Source organism: Amphiura filiformis, chromosome 11 (assembly GCF_039555335.1).
Source record: "Amphiura filiformis chromosome 11, Afil_fr2py, whole genome shotgun sequence".
NCBI classification, from domain to species: Eukaryota; Metazoa; Echinodermata; class Ophiuroidea; order Amphilepidida; family Amphiuridae; genus Amphiura; species Amphiura filiformis.
In genome coordinates, this window is record NC_092638.1 from 10,647,600 (window position 1) to 10,659,209 (window position 11,610).

The window sequence follows — 11,610 nt, forward strand, 5'->3', positions numbered from 1 at the left end:
AGTATTTTAGTATTTTTAGTATTATTAATATTATTAATATTATTAATATTATTAGTAGTATTGTTATTTAGTATTTTAGTATTTTTAATATTATTAGTAGTATCTTTAGCATTTTTAGTATTATTAATATTATTAGTAGTATTTTTAGTATTATTAATATTATTAGTAGTATTTTTAGTATTATTAATATTATTAGTAGTAGTATTTAGTAGTATTAGTATTATATTATTATTACTATCAGTGGTATTTTTATTATTATCATATTATGGGATTTTGGGGTTTTTTTGTTGTTGTTTTTTTTTCACTTTTTTCGGATCGTTAGTGCATAATTATAGCTAATTATGTGCAGGAGGCGTATCAATCGGTCAGCTGCAACAATGGATGTCCAGTGTCACCTTAACAGGAATCGTCCGAGGTTGCATAAAAAAACTATTGACGCAGAACGGACCACACTCTGTATAACTCGCACCATTATTATACAAGAGAGCTGAGGAGCTTACAAGTCATGTTATAGCAAAAACTATAATATAATACGTGTTGTATCCGATCGTACAGTCAAAAGACTCAATGATGGATTCTGAAATCGCAAGACATGAGGGGAAACAGCATGATAGCGGGTACATCATCTTATCTGTAATTTTAACTGTTGTATTCGCGTTTGCTATGGGCATTAATGCTTTAGCGGGCGCAGGGACTGATATAGGTAAGTTTAAGGTTACTTCCTGTATTTTCGTACAATATTTAAGGCCGGGGGTTCACATTATCATCATAACAAATTATTTACAGAAATCAAAGACGTTTTGTGGTAGAAATTGTAGTGTAAGGACATACGTATTGCTTGCGTGAGCCACACATAGTGTAAGGAATGACTGACGTAATTTTAAACAATGTAAAAATCACGGTGGGTGTCAAAAACGTCCAAAAGGGATACATGTTTGAATGGTCTTCGAACATGAAACTTAATCATTTGAAGATTATAGTTCATCAGCATGCCATTCCTATTCACTGTTAAACCACCAAATAAGTTTTTCTGAAATGTGGCTCAATATCATACTATGATTGAACAACAGCTGTTATACGTTCCATTGCAAATCAACACAAAAGACTCATTTACAACAATAAATCAAGCAAGTTTTCAAAGTGTATGATTTGTAGAATGAACTTTCGCAAAACATCAAAATCATTATGTTATTTTTCAATAATACATTGATTTAGATGATGAAAATCTATTTTTGGCTGCTTCGACCAACAATACCTCGTTTACACTAAACTTGTCTTAATCTTATTTCTTATTTCCTGTCAGGTTGGTTCAAGAATGATACGGGTGACATCTCAGATGCCTATTACCTGGAGATAACGCCAAATGGGTGGGCCTTCTCTATATGGGGGATAATCTACACCTGGCTAATCATAGGGATTATCCTAATCCTGATATCAATCTGTATTAAGAACCAATCTGGACCAGTCTATCTCAACCCACCCATAATCAGCAGGCTGTTTTTGATTTTTTATATCTTGGACATGGGGTTTAACATCGCATGGTTGTTTCTCTGGGATCGACAATACATGCCATGGGCTTTGGCTGTGTTTTTGGCCTATGATGTTTTGCTTTATGCGATGTTGTTTGATCATCACCGAAGATTAGATCGTCATTTGAAATACATGCAGGAAAATCACAGGTAAATTATTCATATAGTCCTAGTAGTGCTTAATTTTTACAAACATCACAATATATATCGTCAGTTGTGGCGGAAGCATATTTTGTTTGGTTTATTTATTGAATGACATGTGACCAACAATCAACCAGAGCCATTTCATGTCAACTCCAGGGATGTGCACCGCAGCACCTCTTCAATTTTTTTTCTTTTTCTGTGTGGTGGTAGATATTGATGAGAAAGTAACATCCTGAAAATTTGAGCTTCATACTCCATTTCGTTTTCCCGTGGCATCAATTTGAAATTTCAGGGGGTCAGCGTAAAAAGTGTGTCGCAACGCGAAAGACGATGTTTGGAGGTCCATAAATGTACTTTAAAAGATATAGGGCCCTCAAAATGCAACTTCGTCCATCCAGGACCAACTTCGGGGGGTCAGAACTCCAAAAGTAAAAATAATTTTTTGTCCATTTTTTTGCCAGTCAGAGCCCTTTGGTAGGACATTACCCTTATGTCATATTGAGCCTATTAGAATACTTTTAGCTGAGATATTAACCATGCAAAACTCCAATTGTACATTTTTTGTACCTTTTTTTGTACATTTTGACCCCCCTGAAAACCAATGTCAGACATTTTGCCACACCATCAACTTCAGGTATGATGAAAATAAGTTATATTGGCTTTGGGACTCGATGACTTTGCTTTTAAAACATCAGTTAGGTTTGACTACTCACATATATGTCATTCCAACCACATCAACAAAATGGGTTGGTTGGTCAGTGGTCATCCACTCAAATTTTGCTGAAAATCATTTCCAGCATACCTCTATGGGCATAATGAACACATGGAAAAAAATGAATGCTCAATGAAATGACCAGGATCTACTTATTTGTTATAAAATTACAAGTTAGTAATTGCGTATTACTTGTTGAGAGTGAAATTGTGTAATACACGCGTACTGACATGTTGCTGCGTCTAATGCACGAGCCCCGAAGGGGGAGTGCATTAGACGCAGCAACATCTTAGTATTATTTTTTACAATTTCTCGAGCAACACGTAATTCGCATTTATTAATTTATTTCATACACGATATTGCTATTTTTATAACAAAATTGTCACTCAAAATGTTGGAAAATACGAGTAAATATAAATGCATCAAACCGGCCCACAAAGAAAATGAATAAATCATACGCGATGCGAACGCGTGCGAAAGCACTACGCGCAATGTGGTGCCCGTGCACAATTATAGACCTTTTTCCAGACGTGACCGATCGATCCATATTGGGTCAAGCATTCGAGTCATCCGCACCCAAACGCAAATACCGCGCCGGCGCGCGAGATCAACTTTGCGTGACGCTAGGCGTCCTGCGCGAATTTGCCAGCTTGCAATACGTGTTTAGTTCGTCACGCCATACAAAGTAAACAAAATTGTAAAACAAAACAAAGATTGATTTTCAAATAACATCGCGGTTTTTCCGTATCTTCTGTATTTTGTAGTATAAAAAACAAACTGAAACAAAATGTAACCAGTATACAGTTCAATTATTTTGTAGAAGCTCATACATGCGAAAGATGACAAAACCGAGGAGAAAATACGCAGTATTTGGTGTTTTCACCTCGCTGGCGCGTTGGGAACGCACGTGTTGTCTGTTTACATGTAAGACCCCAATAGCGATTAAGTGTATTTTTCTAACGGCTTTTCTGATTGGCTATGTGGTTCTAAGAGTGTATGAAAAGTTGATAAACAACTTTGAGTAGAGAAACAATGTGTGTTGTTTCGGTGTTACAACTCGGGTGTAGATTGTGTGGATGTGTGTTGGGTTTGAGGGTGGTCACTGTATGTAAAAACAATGTCAACTAAGTATTCATGCGTACGGTTTATAAACCTAATATTTTTCAATTTTTTTTGTAATTCACAGAGTGAGTCTTGTTCTGAACCGTGTTATCATTCAAAATGGCGTCGCTTTACACGGGACATGGATTACCATAGCGACCCTAATAAACCTGGGTGTCGTCGTAACATACACTGCGGGTGCGCCTCAACCAACAGCAAGCACAATCAGTCTCGCGATCCTTACATGCGAGGTTCTAGCCTATTTCGTCTTGGAAAATTTCATATGGGAGAAATATTTGCGTTATACATTCAGCGTTTGGCCTGTGGTGATTTGGGCATTAAGCGCCAGTATTGATGGAAACTGGGATCCAGAGAAAGTGAATTCCATCTTTAGTGCTGTGTTGTTGGCATTAGCTACTGTGTTTTTGATAACTAAAATTGTTTTGAGTGTTATAAGATGTCGCACATCACCTCTTTAGTCTTTAGTAGGCTATAGATGAGTTGACACATTGTACAAAACAAACATGTAATCAGAAAATTGTAATTAACCAATACGTAATTCTGAAACAGCCAAAATACCAAACCTAATCGTTGACCAATCCAGATATTATGTAGTTGTGAGGCGACATGGTTCGTCACCCTGTTACTAAAACGGCCAGTTCATACTCCATATATTTCGACGTTGTACATTCAATGCAACAAGTATTCAACTCACAATCTAATTCAATACATCTTTTAACGAATGTTTGTGGACGAAAAATCTAAATATATTTGTCGTTGAATATTTGGTGACAATATAATATTATGATCGATTTTATGTCAACAAACATTGTTTAGAAGGTATAGGATATAGGTATTGGATATAGACTGGGAATAGATTGAATAACGAATACTTGGTGCATCAATTATCTGCCCTTTCGCAATTTCGGGAATAAAGCACAGCGCATGAACTGCGCATCAACATCTTGTGTCTCCTCCACTGACGATGCGTGTGATGAACGGCGCCTAAAAGGGATTCCCCCGTGATTTTACCACTGTTTACATACAGTTTCTTGTTTCCTTATTATGCAAGTGTTCAGAAGACTCATGAAAACGCATGTAAGAAATGTATCTTACAAAGTACAAATTCATCCGCATTGAAATACTGTAGGAAGTCCTTAATGTATATCTCCCAAGCAAGAAATGTAGCGCATGCGCAGTCCGACATTTCCGAAATTGTGAAAGGGCTTATTCGACGTTGAATAAAAAGAAAGAACCGGACCGAGTCATCTAAATGACCGGTGTCATCGAACTGTTCGGTATTCCGACCCATATGGGTATACGTCTTGTTAAATCGTCGGCCTGCTACACTTTTTGCCTAAGTCAATTTTTTGTAATTTTGAGAACAAAGTACAAAATATGGTTCAAGCATGCATTTAAACATATTTATTCACCAATCTGTGCACAAGAACAAATGATAATAATATAAATGAAGGGAATATTATCCGAAATAATTAAAGTGATTACGTAACTGATGCATGCTTCAACCACATTTTGACTAAGGCAATTAGCGGAGCAGGCTGATGAAATGTTTGTAAAAGTTTTCGCGCTTTGTATATAAATGTATCCCTCAACCCTTTGCGTCAAGTAGCTGTCTACTCCACTGCTTTATTATATCTTCTTCATTTATGAACACGTAAAATACGTACTCGACAATACAGGCTAAAATGAATTATTCTACATCCCGGTATGTATCCGGTTTATTATTATTATTATTATTTTATTTTTGGTATTTTTGAAATTCCAAGCGCACCATTGGATCCTCTTGAAATGAGAAGACTTTATTAATAAACTACTGGATGGAGAAAGTCATTTTGATACAGTCAGTATAGTCTACCAGTCGCCATTGTAACTTCCGGTTATTTTGTGACACTTTGACCTCTGACATATTGGGGAAATTGCTGTAATTATTATTAATTTAATTATTATTGTCATAATGATATCATTAAAAATATTTAAATAATTAATTTATTCAATAATAATATTTTTTGTGTTTGTTTTCATTCTTGTAAAACATTTCAGTACGCACAAAATCCATTTTTTCTGATTTTTTCCAGAGGGCAAAGGGTCCCAAAACTGCAAAAACTGCCCCACAGTGCATTGCAAACTCCCAATGTCGATTGGGCTTATTTATATACATCTTATAAAACTGATAGCCCTTTGACGGGTAATAGTAGCGTGAAAAGGTACTCAATGTTTAGAAATATCTGTCTTGACTTATTTTATAGAAGCCAACACATTTATACACTTATCTGATTCGATATCTTTTCGTAGAAAATATTATTTTACTTAAACGTAGCGTAAAAAAGTACCCAATGCTTAGAAATATCAGTCTTGACTTTTTTCAAAGTGTTATTAAGGGATGGGGTATGAACGTTTGGACAGTATTTATTGTGGGACATTAGAGCACATCAGACATATCGAATTGCATTCTGAATAAGAAGAATGTCCTTCTGATATCAAATAATTTTGATTTTTTGAAATTCGCAATGTAATACACATTTTATGGCAAATCATTAAAAATTGATATTTTTGATATTTAACAGTACTCGAAATAAACTATATGAATCTGATGATTTATACTTAAAGTGTATGTAGGTGGGATGAAAAGCCGTTGATCAATTGAAAATTTTGACATTTCGTATTGAAGATATGGATTTTTTTCCCAAAACACCAAAAAAATTAAGTCTTTTTGGGAAAAAAATCCATATCTTCAATATGAAAGGTCAAAATTTTCAATTGATCGTCGGCTTTTCTTCACAGCTACATACACTTTAAGAATATATCATTAGATTTATAAAATTTACTTCGAGAAGTGTTATATATCAAAAATGTGAAAAATATAAAATTGTAATAATTTGTCATAAAATTTGTATTATATCGTGAATTTCAAAAAATGAAAATTATTTGATATCAGAAAGACATTCTTCGTATTCAGAATGCAATTCGATATGGCTGATGTGCTCTCATGTCCCATAAAATACACTGTCGAAACGCTTAAAACGCTCATTCCAGATCCCTTAACACATTTATACACTTATCTGATTTGATATCTTTTCGTAGAAAATACTATTTTATTTTATATTAAATGTTAATTGCTTATACATATTGTCATTCCATACCATTCATTTATATACAATAATTCCAAATAATAATAATAATTTCAAATTATTTATTTTAAGGGGGTACTACACCCATTGCATTTTTACAGGTATCAATGTAGCTAACATACTTTTAAAGGTAGAAGCCAAAAAGTGGTACATCACTGATGTACCTGTTCACTGAGAGCTTAGCGTGGAAATTTTCAGATTCATTCTGGAATTTATATTTTTACGTGGAAACAGTAAAGTAACCATCCGCAAGAACTACGAAATCTAAAATGTATAGAAAATAGAAAATGATAACAATGGCCCAATATGGACCTTTGAGAAAAGCCACACCTTATTTTCCCAAGTTCTGAACTATTAGAATTATGATAAAAAAAACTATTTCCTATATAAGTATTTGACAAATAACTTTTAAACCTTCTGAACCCAAAATGCTTTAATTTACGAAGTAATATAAATGAAAGTCTTAATACTTTTAACAAATCTAAATAAATAATAACAAATGTGGTTTTAGAACTTGCAACTGTTGTTTAGTTCATATGTATTGCTCATTATTTGATTGGTCACTTAGTTAACTTGTTGAGTAACTAATTGTTTTTGAAAGGTATTATACTTAGTTCTCTGGGTTGATAGGATGAACACATTTCAATCTCTTCAACTAATTATAATTTGTTCAACTTATTGTTTTATTGAAGAAAAAAAATAATTTTGTATCTATATATTACGTATTGTAAAATTAATACCAGTCACGTGTATCTGTAGCCTGTTCCAATCCTTCTTTTATGTGGGGTGGGGTGTTTAGAATACAACGAACAATTTTAATAGGGATCCGACAAAGACAGTTTTTTTTTTCATTTCTTATTTCATGAGCTCATCATTGTATATTTATAGTATTGTAGTGTAAATTTTCCATTTTGTTCAGATTGTGTGCCACAAGCTTTGCGTCTTTGCGGCATCCACATCTCTTCACTTCTTCATGTTCTTATGGTTTATCTATTACTATCATAATGTATTCTTTATCTTGTATGTGAATTGAGATGAAAACAAATAAATTTGAATTGAACTGTGACCGTCTTTAAGTTTATGCTAATATCCAAATCCAAATCCCCTTAAAGTGGACTTCAAAACCAGTTTTGGCTGTAGGCTCGCAAAATTATTTTGTAAAATGGTAATTTTCTTTCTCACTTGTTTATTATTAGTAGATTAATAAGGTCTTGTAGAATGACCACTCGTACATTTACCCGACGTAGAGTGGCTTGTTACGGTGTCGCCATTTGGTCAGTGGAATCTTAACAGCAACAAATATGATACACACAAACAAAAGTACCAAGGTAATAATAGAATTACGATTGCTTGCATCCCAATTCCCAACCAGAATCCCAATGAGTGCCCAAATATATACACCCCAATTAGAGAATGTGTAACGGTGGTATTTATCCCAAATAGTTGTACCAACGACGAAATCTAGAATTACGAAGACAGCGATGATCACGAGTCCGATGGTACTGGATGTGGATCTGGCGACATTCCCTTCGTAGGTAGGTATGTAGCAAAAGTTGAGCGTCGTGGCGACAATAAGCCATGTACGGTATAAGACGAGTCCATTCTGAATCAAAATACGTATGGCAAACCTGTCTGCCCTGTATTAAAACATGGATAGAATAAAGAGAACAATACTATAACTTTGGCATTTGGTAATTGATGTCCAAAATTACTAAAAAATAGCTAATAATGTAAATGATAAATATTCAATTCACTTACTTATGATCTTTCTTCAGCTGCTTGCCATACTTATGCACCGCCACATAATGCGACATCAAAACTGGAAATTCCAATGTGAAGTACATGAGGAATGCGCAGATGAATGACCAGACTATTAATTTTCTATCAAAAAGAAATAGCCACATGATGTTAAACCACAAATGGAGACAGAAAGACATGAGGAAAAATGGCGTCACAATAGGTGGGTTGGTAAATACAGCGCCATATTGGTTTCGTCGGCAGAGTGATGTAAGGACATATATGATCCATGCGGCTTGCCATATGTATATAAGGCCCCATATTATAAATGTGAAGTCAGCAGGGGTTATGTCAAGTGGAAACTCGTCTGACACAGCGCTCATGCCATTCTTGAACAAACCTATTAAACAAAACAAAACAAAAATAATAATGAGGTCGCCTTCAGTTTGTCAAAATGCAAAGTAACTTATTCTGTAATAAGACTGAAAGTGATGGCTTTGACATACTAAAATGCTATATATTTCTTCGGTAGGGTGAGTCATGAATATACTGGGGTCATAATCTTTTTCACCAAAACTATTAGGGTGATAAATATATCAAGATCTTGTGACTATTAAAGTATTAGTTTGCCAGTTGACAATCAAAATGTTTGCCCGCTTCGCGCACATTCTGTCCAAATAAACATGACCGATGATCCACTCGCTATAGACACTAAATATCACTCGCTGTGAATCTCCCAAAATCAGCCATCGAATCAGCCAATTCAGCATTAAATCGAGTCTGTGCCCTCTCCAAGCGGAGAAAGTCACAAATTTGAGTGCGCTTCGCGCGCATTTCAACATAAATACATAAATACCGCATTAAGACCGAAGCTCTACTTTATTATTATACCCAAATAAGTGGTATTTGTGAAAATTCGACCACTCGCTTAGCTTCGTGCTAGCGAGTGATTAACCACTCGCCTTTAATTAAAAAAATCTAAACGACCAGGCCTGTTGACTTCATGAATGAACATAACCTGCTAAAGTTAATGCATATAAACAAGCCTACATAATAACACACTCACCATTATTTGCAGCGTTCGCAATGAAATTGAAAAACAAAGTTACACCGAAAAGTACAAACGTCGTAAGTGATAGCGTGATCACTATCCACTTATAACACGGCTGTGTCTTCGTCGGTAGTCGTAGATCCATGTTCCTCGTAACTTGCACATGAAATAATTACTTCAAGTTCAACTTGTATCTGCCACTAGAATATACCTGCTTTACTTTACCGATAATAAGAATCGCATCGGTCCTCGAAATTCAGGTTCATTTTTTAACAACTTGTTGTCTGAAAGGTCAACTAAAATCTCGTCCTGAAAATGGCGGTCATGCGTGAAAAAAGTATTTCTATAGTTTTTATAACTTAATGGAAGAAGATCAAAATCTTAAAGAGAAAAAAAGACAGTTTCTTATTTGAGGTACTATTGGATGTCTGAATTGCTATTGGAATTTACGGTTCTCTGCTTTAATGTGTTTTACTAAGTAAGAAATGTGATCGCGATAATGGTTGAAAAAATGAGAATTTATTGTTTTGTAGCATTTCATAACAGAACCAATGACCTGGACAAATTTCGTTCCGCAACGTGAGCCACAGAAAATTCAAGGGCAGCAAACACAAAACGTTTTCGACATCATTCGCAAAAAAATTTGAAATCAGTATCGGATGCCTAATAGTCCAATAGATACGGCAAAAATATCCTTCAGCGTAAAGTCACATTATGGCTGTGTTTTTATTGCTTATGATATGATAGTCTTGACATTTATGTATTGTCAGTGGAGTTTGCCGACTATAGTCACTGTTATATCGTGGTAGCGAACAATCACAAAAGTATTATTCCCCAATTTTTTTCAACGGAAATGTGATGTTGTGCCCCCGTTTTGTTTTGTTTTCCTGATATCAGCAGTAGATGTTAGCATTGATAAACTACTTGATATCAGCAGTATATGTGAGCATTAATAAACTACCTGATATCAGCAGTAGATAGAGCATTGATAAACTACCAGAAATCAGCAGTGCATGCGGGCATTAGTAGACTAACTGATATCAGCAGTAGATGTGAGCATTGAAAAAACTACCTGATATCAGCAGTAGATGTGTATACTGATAGCTTAATATACTCCGATTGATGATGCTGATGCTGATATCAAATAATTTTCAGTTTTTGAAATTCACGATACAATACAAGTTTGATGGTAAAATTTGATATTTTTCACATTTTTGATATATAACAGTCCGCGAAGTAAATTTTATAAATCTAATGATATATTCTGATTGTGTATATAACTGGGAGGAAAAGCCGACGATCAATTCAAACTTTGAAGATATGGAATTTTTTTTCTCAAAAAGACCCAATTTTTTTTGGTGTTTTGGAAAAAAAATCCATATCTTCAATACGAAAGCTCAAAATTTTCAATTGATCGTCGGCTTTTCATCCCACATACATACACATTAAGTATAAATCATCAGAATTATAAAGTTTACTTCGAGTACTGTTAAATATTAAACATATCAATTTTTAATCCGTTAATAATTAGAGCACATCAGACATATCGAATTGCATTCTGAATACGAAGAATGTCATTCTGATATCAAATAATTTTGAATTTTTGAAATTCACAATTTAATACACATTTTATGGCAAATCATTAAAAATTGATATTTTTGATATTTAACAGTAAGTAAACTTGTATACTTGTAAACCTGTATGTATATTCTCCCATTCCAAGGAGATGGTGGTCAAGCCAAATTTTTTCCATCGTGTCGTCTGACATATGGCGTGAAACTCAGAGTAAAGTTTCCTATTCCGGTAGTTCTATACTTTTAATTTGTATCTTGATGTACATCTATGTGTATCATTATTTTGTCTTTTTTCGGACTGTCAGAGTGACCCTGTAATGGAGCCAGGGTGACTCTTTTAATGGAGTCTGTGTTACTCTAGGAGCAGAGTCCAGCGACTACGCGATTCTATGTCTAAAATGACTCTATATTGGGAGTCAGATGACTCCTGTGTAGAGTCATCAAGAGTGACTCTTCAGCGGAGTCAAGAAATTTATGACTCTTCAAGGGAGTCAAATGACTCCCAATGTGGAGTCATTTTAGACATAGAGTCGCAGAGTGGCTGCTTTTAGAGTCACCTGGACTCCAGTTTGGCTTTCGGTGTAGAGTGTTTTTGCTCTAAACCAGTCAGTAA

At 34.7% G+C, this 11,610-nt stretch overlaps 2 protein-coding genes across 2 annotated transcripts; one reads left to right on the forward strand and one right to left on the reverse strand.

Moving 5' to 3' along the window:
• Positions 1-458: 458 nt before the first annotated feature.
• LOC140163929 (uncharacterized) lies at positions 459-4,953 on the forward strand. The gene is made up of 3 exons (XM_072187232.1): positions 459-703; positions 1,304-1,679; positions 3,572-4,953. Exons 1-3 carry the CDS (start codon positions 568-570, stop codon positions 3,963-3,965), a joined length of 906 nt encoding a protein of 301 aa, XP_072043333.1. The 5' UTR covers positions 459-567; the 3' UTR covers positions 3,966-4,953.
• Positions 4,954-7,043: 2,090 nt separating this feature from the next.
• Positions 7,044-9,722, reverse strand: LOC140164341 (uncharacterized). The gene is made up of 3 exons (XM_072187613.1): positions 9,439-9,722; positions 8,394-8,772; positions 7,044-8,272 (listed from the first exon to the last, which is right to left on the reverse strand). Exons 1-3 carry the CDS (start codon positions 9,566-9,568, stop codon positions 7,870-7,872), a joined length of 912 nt encoding a protein of 303 aa, XP_072043714.1. The 5' UTR covers positions 9,569-9,722; the 3' UTR covers positions 7,044-7,869.
• Between the last annotated feature and the right edge of the window lie 1,888 nt (positions 9,723-11,610).